Consider the following 16,274-nt stretch of genomic DNA (forward strand, 5'->3'; position numbering starts at 1 on the left):
ATCCTTTGTACCTGTAGCTACAGGGTACAGCTGTGAATGCATAGACAACTTGTTTCAGAAAGTTTACCTTATTTTAATATCAAGATGAAGAAATATGTTGATAAATCAAGAGAAAACTTGGTTTCGTTTTTACTTGCAGAGAAAGGTTGGCTGGGTTCTCTCTTTCTCCCAGTTCATACATTGGCAATAGAAAATTGACCATGATTTCAGTTTTATTTGTGATAACTCAACAAATCAATCATGTGACTTTCTATCTGAAGTTGCCTTGTACTTGAAAGATTAGTTCTGTTTTAATTTATTTCAACTAAACCCATATATTCCAAAGCCTTTTTATCAACTTCCATCTGTACCTATACCAGTTATTATACAAGGACAACCTGCATAAAAGGTTGAAGAAATTTGTGGATCAAGAATTACTTTCCAATTGAGTACTCTTGGGAAAATGCTTCTTCTCTTGATGCCCCTGTATGTATGTTCATGCACCTGTAGTAGTTTGCTGCTTCTTTCAACAGCACCCTGATGAACCTGGAGCCCCAAGAGTGGAGAATACTGTAATATTCATGCCAGGATGGGAGTACAGGACAGTACCAAGGACTGAATTGAAGACTGTCTGGGTTCGGAAGGGAAACAAGTTGTTCACACATCCTCTATCTTTGCATTGCCAAACACTGAGCTTAGTATGTTGCTCAGTGTCCTCACCACATTGGTCATTCTGACACTTTCACAATCACAATGGTCTGAAGGGGCTTTCTGCAAGCCACATGGAATGCCGGCATGGATGGTGGGATTGGGACTTTAGATTCCAGGGTTGCACTAAGGATGTCAATCCTAGTGGGTCGCAAATCAAACTACTTCATGAATATTATTGAGGTAGGTCGCAATTTGCGACCCATTAAAAATCATGGCCATCACAGGGATGGTGGACTCCTGGGATGAGCAGACCAATACAGGGCTGGCTCTAGAGCTGGTGGCGCCCTGGGTGACAGTCTTTTTTAGCACCACCCTCAACCTCATGACCACCTCCTCGGATTCCCTCACTACCACCCAGCAAATGAACCCCCTCATCTCTCCATAGTCCCCCCTTTCACATACATTCATTTTTTTAAAGACTTGTAATGGCTGGCTTTACTAATCCACTCAGATATCCACATGAAATATAATTCTGTTCTTTGCACCCGGCATATTAACCTTTTACACTTTTTGGCAAGTCAAAACTGCCGCTAGACAAAACTCCCATCCCTCTCCCTAGCAGGAACATTGATCACAAGAGGTATCCTGACATTTTAATTGCTTCCTGAAGGCTGAACGCACAAGGAACGTTTCAGCAGATGTTTTTAAATCGCAAGTTTCATAAGTTATTGCTAAGCACCCCGCCCCCCTCTAAGGTCAGCGCCCCCGATCCAGGTCAGCACCCAGTATGTCTGTGATTACTTTTTAATAAATCAATCTTTTTTTAATGCAGCCCATTTACCTATAAGGAAACCAAGATGCATTTAAAAAATAGAAAACTTTTAATTTTCATTCTTTAAGAGCAGGCATTGATCTGTGGGACAACTGGCTGCTCTTAAAAAATGTTTTTGTTTACTTTCTCAAAGAGGGGGGCGTCCATTGGGGAACTCTTTCCATTTGCAAATGGTTACAACTAACTTTTATTAATCAATAAAAAAAAAATGTTTTGTGACCTTAATTCAGTCACAAAACAGTAATACATACCACTGCGATTTGATTGTTGGAAGGGATGCCTTAAACACACCCCTTCCAAATACTGATTAGCTGAACCAAATTGTGATTTGGTAAGAAGTTATCAAATTGGTATTTGGAATTTGTACATAACAAATTGTTCCTTTACGGTCGCAAATGGGTTTGTGACCTCAAAGTACTTTTGTATATATGGCCCTCAGATCCAAGGCCCTATCCAATTCTCTAAAGACACCTAGGCTTGTCTTGAATTCGTCCTTTTTTCCATTTCCATTTACTCTTATCTCTTTGTTGTACAGTTTAAGCTTGTAGTATCATACCCACTCATGGTCACCACGTACCTCTTTCCTATCGAGACCTTCACCCTTCTAACAATGTCCCCTGCAGCTGGTATCCAGACTATATTCAATAAACCTCTTGAAAAGTGATTTTCCCATTCAATCCAACGGCTTTTTATATAAACTACCTCCTCACAAAACAAGTGATGAACCCTTCTGAACCTTGGAATTGCAGATCAAACGCTAAAGGCAAAAATTATTGTGAATTTCTTTGAAAAATTGGCCTACATACAACTATCTGAATCATCAAAATAAAGAAAACTGTCGAAAGACTATCAAATCACTTAGTGCTGCTCTTATATTTCTGAACTTTTCTGTTGCCTTTGATATAGTGAATCATATTACTTTCAACGGTAGCCTAAGCCTAATAGATATCCAAATAAAAGAATGGTAGGCCTCCTTTCTCCCTTGGACGATACAGAGTCTCTCTCTCTCTCCCCCTTATAAATTAACGCCAATACACTCAACTAGGTGTATCTCAGGGCTCCATGATAGCACCAGTACATGTTAATGCCTAACTTTCCCTACTACACAACTTAATGGACTTTTTAAAAATTATATGCTATAACTACGCAGATAACACCAAATCATAATAAAAACTGGGGAACCAGGTATATACAACCAATAAAATATCAGGACCTTGCCACCTGGAAATTGAAGTAGATCAGACAAATCTGCATTAAAATTAACAACTTGCAAACAGACATTGAAATGAGGCTATTCACAAACTTTAGATCTTGCAATTGCTGAAAATAGGTTCAGGATAAGATTAAGGGAAGTTTATTGAAGTACCCCTCTGATACCGTTATGGTGCATGTGTGGGATTAATAGTATTTATCTAAACAAAATATATACAGAAATGTTGACTGACATAAATATTGTGTCCTAAATGTCATTTACAAAATTATTGTTTCACCGGGGTGTAGATTTTCATTCATTAATTCCAATGGTGCAATGTTTTTGTAATCAATATTTAGGAAACAATGTTTACAAGAGGCGATATTCTGACAACAATATTCTGGAATCACACTGATTTGAGAGTGTCACTAGAACCTGTGATTTACTGAGCAAAACTTTGTTGAGTGAAAATATAAATTAGAAATCAGCTACAAGAAAAATCTGTGCTAACATGTGTTTGATCCCTTAATTTCTTCATGTTACGTATGTCTAATGCCTAACCCTGGGTATGGATGAACTATAGCAGGTCCTTCACACTAACCAAAGCTACCCAGCCCACTTTCTAAGAATGATTTAGTTCATATAACACCTCCTACTATCTAATGTAGGGTTAGGTGATGTGCCTATTAATTGCAAAGTGTTTAACCATAATCAGGAAACTGAAGATTATTTATCCTTAGATTCTTACAAAAATTAGGCTTTATTGCAGATTTGTCAGGTCGGGTGGAGTGCTTGGGTGGAAAGATTGGTACACTGGTGTGGGCTTAATATCACCATTAAATGTACTCCTACGCTACTGCCATGAGTGGAACCACTATGCTTTGTGCCACTTGGACACAACTATTAATAATTATCATTTACTCATTATATTAAGTAAACATTAAAACTTTGGAAGGCACCCTGCACTTATAATCCTCACAAGAGGATAACATTGTGGGGTAAATGGATTCCTTTCAACATGCCTTACTTTGTGCAAATCTATCTAAGTATAAACTGCATATCTTCATTATAGAAAATAGTGTTTTTATTTGAAATTAACTTTGCTATTTATTGAATAGTCTTTACATGCTGAGTTGAATATCATTGTGATAGCTTAGTCAGTAATCAATCTTTATTATTTGTGTTTCAAGTTTTGGAAAATTGTTTCCAAAGGTAGGCCTACCAATTATTAGTAACAGAAGACTTACTAGTAATCCAGTGACCATTTGCAAAAATAATGTTTATCTTGAAGACATGGATTTCAAACTTTTGTTTGGTGTTTTTTTTTTTAAATATGGCAAAGCTTACAGGCAGTGCCCAGAGCTCTTAGATTTGTAGGATGTGCAATGCTTTTTAGGTAGGTTTCTGAAGTATTTTATCTCTTGGGTTCTTTATTTCCATCCAAACAAGATGATCAAGTGTTTATTTGTGTGATTCCATGAGTTTACGGCATGTGTTATATATGCTGCTTGTTGCGCTCTACTTCATTTTATTAACCCAGATTCCAATCTTTCTTGAGTAGATGATGCATTGTTTGGGAGGCAAAAGAGTTGTCTGTACATGTTGCAGATGATTGTATCAAGCACATCTGCTTCTTTCTCAATGGTGATCTGCATCCATATGTAGTAGCTGGGAGGAGTTTGGCGCTTATGACTCTCAGAATGGGCTCTAATGATTGACCCCCTGGGGTTCATAAAAGAGTTATAAATGTAATCCCTAGGAGTGCGCTTTAGTTCTTATAAGCATGTGACGCATTAAGAAATTGTTGTGGTGTCAAATATTATGCCTAGGTATTTGTACTCTGCTGCTATAGCAATTTATTTCTTGTTCATAGATCAGGGGCTTGATTATTTAAAATATGATTCCTAGAGGTTACCTCCTTTGTTTCTATTCAGGTTTATTTCCGTTGCATTTATTGTTGTATAATATGATAGACAAGTTAGTAGCCTTTGTACGCCATTGATGTTTTATTGAGCAAGACTATGTCTTCAATAGTTGCTTTGCTCTCAGTTTTTTTGGGGGGAGGGGGGGATGTTTGGGCTACTCAGTCATGTCAGTAAGTCTTCAATATAAAAGATGAATAAAAGTGGAGCCAAGATGCATCTCTGCTTTAATCCGTTCACAAGATATAGGGCCTCATTACAACTTGCCGCCCGCCAAGTTGTAACCGCCGTGCAGCCGCAAATGCGGCCGCACTCCCGCGGTGCCCATTTTGACATCCCTGCTGGGCCGGCGGGGATGTGGGCCGCAACATGGGAGCCGGCTCCAAATGGTGCCGGCGGTGTTGCGGCCGTGCGACGGGTGCCAGCCTGTTGGCGGTGCTTCCGTAATTTCAGCCCTGGCGGTCCTGTACCGCCAGGGTTGAAATGACCCCCATATTGTTTCTAAAACTCCCTGGTCTTCTCCAATCTTCACATACATCCAAGTATCCTTATAGAGTAATTGTATAACTCTTTAAATATTTGCCAGGATTACCCTATAGAACAGTTTTGCCCACTGTGCCCATCATGAGACTTTGCTGAAAAATATTGTGGTAACTAAACACAGAATTAAATTCAAATGAAAAAATGCATATTGATATGGCCAAACTGCCAGAATCTTTGCATGGATGGGTAATCTGTCTCAGTTCAATCAACACAGGCAGCCTTCTTGGAATGTTTTTTTGTCAAGCTATAACCAAAATCATTGTGAGATAGCCACTGGTATGTGCGCATGAGTGCGCATGCATGGCAGCCATCTTGCAATTATTTTATTGCCATCTTCAAACCGCTTATTAAGAAATAAAGGGCCAAATTTACAAGAAAGTGGTGCATCGGTCGCATTGTGACACTTTTCTTGCGTGCCCCTACCACCAACTAAAGACACCATGGTTGCGCCATATTTACAATATGGCACACCATGGTGCATGTTAGGACAATAGCACCAAAACATTTTACACTATTTTGGCGCTTTGCTCCACTAGCATCAAAAATGTTGACGCTAGTGGACCAAACTGCAAGGAGGCCCATTGATTACAATAGGTGCATCCTTGTAATGCCTGCTTTCAGCAGGCATTATAAATGAAGCCAAAAATGGCGCAATGAAATCTTGTAGGTTTAATTGTGCCATTTTTGCGGGCCTCCTAACGCCGGAACGCCCCCTTGAATACATTATGCCTGGTGCAAGCATAATGTAGCAAAGGGGTCGCAAAGTGGCACAATGCATGCATTGTACCCCTTTGTAAATATGGGGTGGCAATTGTTGCCTCATTGAGTCACATTAGTATAAAAAAATTACGCTAATGTGGCGCAAGGAGGTGCTAGGACCTTGTAAATCTGGCCCAGAGTATGTGCAGGATACACCACAAAGGTGGTATAAGTGAGCAGACTAGTAAGAGCTAACAGGGCCTCACAAAAATAATGAACACAAGCATTGTCATAAACAATAGGTCTCAACTTTGTCAGGCGTGAACCAACCTTTTGGCTTTTGGATTCCTTCTTCCCAATGCTAAACAGCATCAGCAAAAGAAAAAAGTGTTTATTGCTGATACTGAACAGCATAGGCAAAAGAAAAAAGAAAATGGCTAGCCCTAGCTGTATAAGTGAGCATGCATCAACACACATGTACATATATGTGCCATGATGCTTCAAATTCCATTTTATTTATATATTTTTTGTTAATGCTGAACAGCATCAGCTGAAATAAAAACCAGTGTGATGATATATATGAGTGCATGCATCACCATGCATGTTCATGTAGGTAAAATTATGCTCGTCAGCTATTTTTATTTTAATTTACTGTTCCAAGATTGCAGATGCCCAGTCATAAGAGATTTTTTTCCTTACAAAGTGCACAAAGGGAGCAGCCATCTAGCATATTGCAGCTGTTGAGCATTCCAAAAAATGAAACAAAAAAAGATGTGACTAAAATAGGATGAAGAGAGTGGGGGGAGATGGCAGTGAGCAAGTCAATACCATTGGGCGGTAAATAGCACCAATGAGGAGAAAGGGGCAGGGGTCAATGAAGGACATTGAGGAGAGTTAGGAAAAAACATGAACAGGATGTGGAGGGAATGGAAAAGCAAGGGACAATTGGAATAACATGCAGCAAGTGAGGAGCATAGATGTGATGGGAGAAACAGCACATTGGGGAAAGAACAAGAAAACATATGCACTCTCGTGGGGTGCTTAAAGAAAAAGAAAAAAGTAGTTCACTGTCAACCATGGAAGGATACAAGTAATCCAATCAAAAAGATGTAACAAAGCTATTCTTCATGAAAGGGACAACCAGGGGTAAAGGAATGATAGCCATAAAATAAGAAGCAAGCAAATGCGATTGACAAGAAAGCTGACCAATGATGAGAAGTGGGCTGACTCAAAGCCTACTTTATGAATAGGTATTGTGCACAATAGATCTTTGACAACAAACAGCTAAAAGCTGTCTGCAGGTGAGAACTAAATAAATGGCTGGGATGAGAATGAAAACAAAAAACTGGGGGCAGAGAGGCAGTGATGGAAAGAGAGTGAGAGAAGTAATGCGATCTCCTGGAGTGCTGAAAGGCAGGTAAAAAATTGTCCCCTCATAACAGTAGTGGAAGGATACAACAGGATAATAGGCGAAATGTTCCAGTGGAAGGTACAACATGACAGTATGGAGAAATGCAATTGAATAAGGAGCAGGGAACTGAGATGAGCAGGAAAGAAACCCAGTCATAAACAAGGGACTTATCCAAAGTCCACTCCATGTATTGTATTTTCACATTAGGTTTTTGACCTGTAGACATGACCTAAACCCCCACCTAGTTTCCCCCCAGGAACATGCAATGCCACCTCCCCATCTCTCCACCATCAAAGACATCAAAGAAATATACCCATCCCAAACTTCGCTACAAGAACATACAAATCGTAGAACGCGTGCTACAAATACCAGTTACATAACATAACACCACTCCTGCGCCAGCCCTACCATAGAACATAAGGTGACGACCCATCCGTAATTTTCATGGACTGCCCGTAATTTCGGCCTGCCGTCCATTGTCCGTGATGAAAGGCTTAACGGACAGCATTTGTCCATAATTTTAGTCTTTCACCTGAAGGACAAAATGTAATTAGGTCCAATCAGTTTCCCCAGCTTTATTGAAAGGCAGGGAGTTTTGTGTGCTCTGTAGGAGGGAGGGGCAGACAGATAAGAAACAGTCATTCTTGCCAGGGTGTCTCCTTCGCTAAAGAAATGCAAATGTGCACAACTGGTAAATCTGTAAATGTAAAGGGACCTGGAAACCTGCATTGTCTTTAATCAAAGGAGTCACTTGAAGCTTTCTGATGACAAAGATATTTTCTTTTAGAGAGGTACTCTAAGGGTGTTCCAGGGTGAACTGTCTAGTGTGTGGTTTTATTGGACTTTTATAAAAAATGTTAGTAATAGGTATAAACTGTATAAACTGTATATGATTCAAATCTGTATTTTAGAAGGACTTTTTTTATTTAACCAAAATGTATTTGTGCATTTTGTAGCAGCCTATATTATGATGTGTGTAATGCACTTTATATATAACGACTTACACATTCACAGTTCTTTCATGGACCTCAGAACCTCATAGTTCTAACAAACATTGGCAAAGCCAATAGGTCTCGTCTACGCAAGAGTAATTGGCATTGCCAATGTTTTCACCATGTTATACACCAGAGTGGCTGCAGTTCAGCATGGCTAAAAGTTAGTGGCATATTGGTGCAGAGTGGAGTAGAGCAGCATAGGAGCAGTGGCGTAGAGCACAGTGGTGCAGAGGAGAGTGCAGTGGGGTACAGTGCAGTTGTTTAGAGTGCAGTGGAGTAGAGTGCAGTGGTTTAGAGTGCAGTGGCATGAAGTGGCGTGGGACAGAGTAGAGTGCCAATAGAGTGCAGTGGAATAGAGTGGCATACACTAGAATGGCAGCAAGTGCAGTAGTGTAGAGTGGTGCAGTGGCATAGAGTGAAAAGTAGACTTGCGTGGCATAGAGTGCAGTGGCATGGAGTGGTGTAGAGCGGAGTAGTATAGAGTGGTGCAGTGCAGAGTAGAGTACAGTGCTGTAGAGTGATGCAGAGTAGAGTGGCATAGAGTGCAGTGGCAAAACATGTAGTAGTACAGACTACAGTAGTGTAGTGTACAGAGGAGGAGAGTGCAATGTTGCAGAGTAGAGTGTTGGTGCAGTGGTGTAGAGTGGCATAGAGAGCAGTGGTGTAGAGTACAGTGGTACAGAGTAGAGGGCAGTGGTGTACAGTGCAGTTTAGAGTGCATTGGCGTAGAGTGCAGTGGCATAGAGTGGAATGGGGCATAGTAGAGTGGCAAAGAGTGCAGTGGAGTAGAGAGGTATACAATAGAGTGGCCGAGAGTGCAGTAGTGTAGAGTGGTGCAGTGGCGTAGAGTGCATAGTAGACTCAAGTGGCATAGAGTGCAGTGGTGTAGAGTGGTGCAGAGTGGAGTAGTGTAGCGTGGTGCAGAGCAGAGTATAGTGCTGTAAGGTGCAGTGACGTAGAGTGGAGTTATGCAGAGTAGAGTGGTATAGAGAGCACAATGCAGTAGTACAGAGTAGAGTGGAGTACAGTATAGTGGCGGCCAGTGCAGTGTTGCAGAGTAGAATGTCAGAGTGCAGTGTCGTTCAGTGCAGTTGTTTAGAGTGCATTGGCCTAGTGCACATTGAGGAAGAGTGAAGTGGTTTAAAGTGCAGTGGGGCAGAGTGGAGTAGAGTGCGGTGGTGTAGAATAGATTGTTTCAGAGTAGAGTGCAGTGGCATAGAGCTGAGAGGTGTAGGGTAGAGTGCAGTGGCATAGAATGCAGTGGCACAGAGTGCAGTGGTAAAAGTAGATTGTTTCAAAATAGAGTGAAGTGACGTAGAGTGGAGAGGTGTTGGGTAGAGGGGAGTTGCATAGAGTGGCATAGAGTGTGATGGCATAGAGTAAAGTGGTGTAGAGTGCCGTGGCATAGAGTAGATTAAAGTGACGGACAGTGTATTGATGTAGAGTGTAGGGGTATAGAGTTGAGTGTTGCAGAGTAAAGTGCACTAGCATAGAGTGTATTAGCATACAGTATAGTGGCATACAGTGCAGTGTTGCAGAGTGGTATAGAGTGGAGTTGTGCGGACTAGATTGGTGTTGCCTAGATTGGAGTGGTATAGCGTGCAGAGGCGCAGAGTGCAGTGGTGTAGAGAGGCGTAAAGTGAATTGGCATAGAGTAGAGTGGTACAGAGTAGAGAAGAGAGGCATAGTGTGAAGTAGCATAGCGTGCAGTGGCATAGAGTGGAGTGGTACTGAGTGGAAAAGAGTGCAGTGTCCCACAGTGCAGTGGCATGGGGTGGTGTAAATAGGAGTGATGCAGAGTAGGATGCAGTGGTATGGAGTGGTGCAGAGCACAGTGGAGTGGAGTGCATGGTGTGGTAACACACTGCCATTACAGACAACACGTTTTTGATTGAAATGACTATAACATTGCAAAGACATAAAGTTATTCAAATAAAACTATACAGTGCACAGACGATGTGTGGAAATTACATCACCTAATGCAATGATTTGTTTTAATCATATTAAGGTATTTGTTTCCAGCACAGTTCAGAATTAACAAAAATGGGCTTCATTTGTACTCCTAATTCTGATGTATTATGAAGTTTATTTAATGTGCTAGAAAAAACTCTTTCCTAGCCCCAGAATCCAGCAAGATTGTTACATAAATCCTCTTACTTTGAAGTCAGAGAAAGAAAACTAAACACTAAGGGTGTCATTATGACCCCGGCGGTCGGCGGGAATATGGAGGAAAGTACTGCCCACAGGCTAGCGGTACCTTCCTCCATATTATGACATTGGTGGTTTGGCTTCAGCCAAACCGCCAATGTACCACACCGACTGCGACGGTGGTAATGGCCACCAGGCTGGAGACATCAATCCCCAGCCCAGCGGCCGTCACTTGCCCGTCTGCGGGATTATGACCCCGCCTATCGCAATGGTTTTCATGGCTTTTGTACTGCCATGAATACCATGGCAGTAGGCACTATCAGTGACAGGGAATCCCTACCCTGTCACTGATAGGGGTCTTCCCCGCCCCCTCCCCATTCACAGGTTCCCCCCACCACCCTTTCCTCAACAGACCCCCCTTCATACACGCCCCTCCCTTCACACACGCACACATGCATACACACACCCATTCCCACATTCATCCACGCATGCATACATCCATTCACACACACACATCCGCACACACTTACATACATACACGCACACACGCATTCACACAACTCAACATACATGCACACACACCCCAAACATGCACACACATACAAAACACAACAAACACCCGCATACACGCACGCACAGACATACACACACACCCCCCCACACACACACAACACCCCCACCACCTCACCTGTCGGAGCACACGACTTACCTGTAGTCAGGGGGTCCTCCGGCAGGAGACAGGGCGGGGCGCTGCTGCCAGCAGCACCATCCGCCAGCAGAACACCACCAGGGCATATTATTCTCATAATACGGCCAGCAGCGGTCTACTGGCGTGGCGCTGCTGCTGGCAGCAGCACCACCTTACCGCCATCCACCAGCATGGCCACAGCCGGATTTCTGCAATCCTTCTGGTGGAAATCCGGCTGTGGTCATAATCCAGTAGATGGCTAGTAGCCACGGCGATGGTCTTTTGGCGGCCGTCGCCGCGGCAGTAGGAGGTTTTTACTGCCAGGGTCATAATGACCCCCTAAGTTCCCACCGAAGACAGAGCCTGACATTTACCTTGTTCTTTGACTGCACAGCAAATGCAATGAGATAAGAGCAAGATTTACAGGCCTGTTTACAGAAAAGGAGCACTCGGAAGGATACTGTAAATAAGGTTTGGGCACGTGAAGGGAGGAACTCAAGCTGCATAGCCTAAAACCAATAAAGGCAGCAAATTGAAAGCACCGAAATGTGAGTTACAAACCACAAACCAACGGCAAGCAATGGGCGGAATTTATTCCCAAGGAAGCTCTATGAATATACTTATAGTGACAGCCATGGAATACTTTGTGGGGAAAGTCCAGTATTGTAGTCCAGACGGTATCTTGCAGAGGTTTTGCCACATCAATCACCCAGGTAGTATGACGAGAAGACCAGGAGCAGTTTCAGTGTTGCAGGAAAGGTCTGTACATCCATTCTATCAGTTTGTCACCAGTCCCTATTAGTGCTAGGTGGCAGACATGAAATAGAGCATTTAATGATTATTTAAGGTGGTTGTAAGTAAGGAGTTGACCCAGGTGAAGATGGCAGTCTGCCACAAGGGTTTGGAAATTTAGTAGCTTGCCGTCCAGGAACAAATCCCCCAATTTTAGGACATCTGCAGCATGCCACTGATGGAGTTGCTCTGAGCAGAGACGCCCTGTGCGTGTGGGAAGGCTTAGCAAAGGTGGTGCAGGAGCACAGGTTTTATTCATGTCAGTGAGTTTACAGGTTCTAGTAAGGCAGGAGAAAGCTGTGCATGATAACCCCGGATGACGATCCGTAGAATGGTCAGTAGGAAACAATGAGCATTGCAGTAAGTCCTCCTTAAAAGTCTTTATGGATAAACCCCATCTCATGCAGGGGGCGGGCAGCCAGCCATTGAGCCAACCATTGGACCTGTGCAGCTAAATAATAGCGTTTTAAGTCCAGAAAGCCTAATCCACCCACAGTCACGGGTAGCTTTGGAGTGGAAAGAGCTACCCGATGGCGCTGCAGCGACCAAATCAGATGTGTGGTATGTCTAAAGAAGGAAAGAAGGACAAGAAGGAGAAGGTTTGAAAAATAATACTATTATCGGGGTAGCACACCATCTTCACTAGTGCTACGTGGCCCACTAAGGAAAGCAGAACAAAAGACCAAAAAGCAAACTGGGCTCGGAGTGACCATGACGCTTTGCCGAGATTTCCATCCTTCAAATCAGTGGGAGAATGGTAGATATTAATCACTAGGTATCGAAAAGTAACTGCTTCCCAGTTCAATCTGAGGTCTAATTGTATATGAAGGGGAAAACAGTGCCATATGTTAAAGAAACACTAATTACATTTTAAAATGTTTACATTTTGTTTGTGCAATTTAGATCCCAAATATTTTGAAGATTCTATGTGTACTTGACACTTAGGGATAACCCAGATCACTAGTTTGGTTTTTGCTCAATTTCAAAACCATTTTAAGACATGGACAAAGTGGGCAATTGCCTTGCATAACCTTGCAAGGGGTCTGGCCCCTGCTCACCCTTCACAAGCATGAACAGTGGACCATTGCACCAGAAGAGTTTGCCAAGGTGAGTGGGTGCATGTTCAACCACTTGACAGTGCCTCTTCTGTTTCTCTCCTGTCTGCAGAGACAACTCCCCAGGTACCCAATACCTTCCGGTAGTCTTGGTGGACCCATCCTGTCCGATTTTAGGAACTGTCCCACCTTTTTCTTCTCTTCCTTAGTTATCTGGTTCTTAGCAACAACCTCCCATTTGATCTCAATTTCATCCTCCTCTTTCATTATCTTTGATTGGTAGTCCGGACTCCCAGTTCTGAGATAAATGTGAAATCCCAGACATACACTCTAGTGCTGTGAGACTACAGATAAGTTGTGGGTACCTCACATCCTGACATTAGGTGTGAGACTGTCGCCCACAGCATCTGCCCTGACTCATTACATTTTTTTAGGTTGAAAGTCCATGGGAGTTTGGGGTGAGCCAGATGTTTTTGTTCAATTTGCTTAAACTAGCATAAGGTTAATTACCTTAATGTTTCCCAAACTGTTTGCCTGAGGTTTTAAAATGTTCAGAAACATAATCAAAATGGTGTTGTTACTTTCTCTTTAAGAAAGATTAGGTACATTTGGGTAGGGGCGATGGCCTTGACACAGTGCTGAAGGGCATTAATTTACTACTGAACAAGGACATCATGTGACACCTGAATGTAGCATACCAGGAGGCAATCACAAAAGACCTCAGTGAATAAATTGTGCTATGTTAAAGAAAAAAAGACAAAATAAATGCACTGATAACGTAATGGGGTATGGCCTCTCCTGGGTGTGGCTGTAAAAACTGAAGATTGTTCTTGAATTTATGTCCTGAATGTTGACCCTTTGTCCTGAATGTTTTTGTCCTGTCCAGAATTTGTTTCAATGCCAGGTGGTCACCCTAATAGTACCATCACTCGTGCCACCAAGGGGTAGTGACCTTAATTACTTTTCTAGTTGGAAATATGGAAATATACCCTCTGCTCCAGCCAGAAACGTAACGTTCACTCCTGCTTCAGACAGAAATATAACCTTCACATCTGTGCAAACCCTGCAGAGACCAGACACTACCCCTGTGCCAGCCCCTCCGTCCCAGGAAGGTGCAATGACCCTGCCCAAGCACCTACCCACTGCAGCAGTATGCATGTACCCCTCCCTCGCCCTCATCAGGTGTGCAGCTATGAATAGTGCAGCGGGTACAATGGCACCGGGGTCCAGCGGTGGGATGGGAGCACTGTGACCCAAATACAGCCGTTTTTAAATCTAAACCGGGGATGGGTGGCCATTTCCCTGCTTGCATTATGACCCATGATGCCTGGTATACCCCACTTGCCGACTTCCACTCTCGGTAATGTCAGGGATATCCAATGACTATGCTTTATTCCTGCTCTTGTCATATACGGTGAAACCACCCCACCCTCAGCCCCCTTTTACTTCACCTGACTCCACACCAGAAGGAAACAGGCCCCACTCCCCATCAAGCTGCTGAGCATTATCCATTCAGCTGTATACCACTTTCCATACACACCCTGCCACCCCAGAAACACACACCCTATTCTTGTCCAACATGATGATGCAGTAGAGTGTGACTCCCCTGCCCAGCCCCGCGCGCACACCGCCACTCCCTCTCTCCCTGCTAAAAACATCCCTCTCTGTCTCTCAATATCACCAGCAGGCTAGAGGGCCCCCGCTGACCCACCTAGAGCGGCAACACCCCGGAGAGGGGCGGGAGCTCCACCTGGTGGGCCAGGGTGCAGCTGGCCCCGCGCTGAGGCCCTTGCCTCCCCAGCGCCTTGAAGACACCTTCCATGAGTACTGCCGGGAAACACCCAGGACTCACGGGACACAAACCGGAGACACCGCGTGCGCGCTCCTACGGGGACATGTACAGGGTTCAGGTGAACGCCTCACACAGACCGCAAGGGCTGGGCCTGGGTCCGTCGCCTCGTCCACTCCCGGTCCCTCTGAGGGATCGCCTCCTTGTGACAGTGAGGCATTTCCACGCGGGGTGCCTGTCTCCGGGAGAGAGACATCGCAGAGCAGGCGTAGCACCACACAGACGCACACATCACAAAGCACACACACGGGTCAGCAGGGGCGCGGTCTAGGCCAGGGCAACCCCGGGAGGAAGAGGTGGCTGTCTCTGCTCCCCACCCCTGGCCTGCCAGTGATGGAGGGAGGGATGGAGGGGGCGCTGTGGCGGGAGAAAGGGATGCCGCTCCTGTGCCGGGGAGATGCGGGGCAGCCCGTTCCTTGGAGCCCGAGCGGCGCGGCACCTACCCCAGCTGTTCCGCTCCTTGCGGCTTCGGGCCATGTCTGCCGCCCAGCTCTCCTTGGCTCTGCTGGGGACGGGGCGGGCGGGCTCGGGCCTGCGCGGATCCTGCTCAGGCGGCGGATCTGGCCGAGATGCTGCGAGGATGGAGGGAGCCGCTAGCTGCAGCTCAGCGCCAACAGCATCAGCTGCAGCATCAGCACCGCGACCCCGAGAACGAACCCTGGCGTCACAGCCAGTCACACAGAGCCACTGACACACATCCCCGGCACAGGAGCACATGTGCACCGACACAGCCAGGAGCACAGAGCCACTGACGCGCGGGTACTGACGCGGAGCCGCCGGTGCACAGCCTTTGCACACGAGCACATGTGCACTGATACACCCAGGAGCATAGAGCACAGAGCCAGGGAGGCAGACCTCGGCGCATTGGCACATGTGCACTGGCGCCTTCTGGAGCACAGAGACAGTGACACACTGCTGCTGGCACAGTCACTGACTCATAGACCCTGGACAGGAGCACACATCTTCTAGCACAGACGCGCGGACTCGAAGGTATAGTGCAGATCCACCGACTCTCAGCCCTTGCACACGTGCACCGATAACACACAAATGCTAAGGTCTCTACAACTGAAGGGTAAGGCTTCTTTGCCCTCATATAAATTGCAGGAATCCACCAAGATTTGGAGAAGTCACCTAATCCAGGGTTGCTTCATCATTGGTGACCTATCCACACCATGGTAGATAAGTACCGCCGTGGCTGACTCTACTGTTAGTTGTGAGTTCCTGAAAAATAGTTCTCGACAAGGGCAGTGACCCAGGCGTTTTTCTTAAAAAATATCTCAGGGTGAAGTTTTCTCTTTTAATAACTGGTTACCCTAGACATGGTTAAAAACAAGTCGTGTGGATTTTTGATGATGAATGCATTGAATCCTCCATCCAACCTATCTAGCCAACATGTCTCGGCCTTCTGTATCACCCACATGTTTAAAGGCCTCCATCAGGGCTTTTCTTATCCCTGCCTAATATTCCATGCAGCCATGCATCAAAGTGAGCTGTTGAGGATGTTGCACCTGACCAGTC

At 44.6% G+C, this 16,274-nt stretch overlaps 1 protein-coding gene across 3 annotated transcripts in view; it reads right to left on the reverse strand.

Annotated features, from left to right (window-relative positions):
* ATL1 (atlastin GTPase 1) overlaps positions 1 to 15,653 on the reverse strand; it is a 177,547-nt gene extending 161,894 nt beyond the window's left edge. For 2 of the 3 annotated variants that reach the window (XM_069208686.1, XM_069208687.1), the window contains exon 1: positions 15,200 to 15,493. In XM_069208686.1, the coding sequence (XP_069064787.1) occupies positions 15,200 to 15,473 (274 nt within the window). In that variant the 5' untranslated portion in view covers positions 15,474 to 15,493. Of the gene's footprint in view, positions 1 to 15,199 lie in introns of all 3 variants that reach the window. The other variant, XM_069208685.1, reaches the window with a different exon arrangement.
* Between the last annotated feature and the right edge of the window lie 621 nt (positions 15,654 to 16,274).

This window comes from Pleurodeles waltl, chromosome 9 (assembly GCF_031143425.1).
Source record: "Pleurodeles waltl isolate 20211129_DDA chromosome 9, aPleWal1.hap1.20221129, whole genome shotgun sequence".
In the NCBI taxonomy this organism is placed as follows: domain Eukaryota; kingdom Metazoa; phylum Chordata; class Amphibia; order Caudata; family Salamandridae; genus Pleurodeles; species Pleurodeles waltl.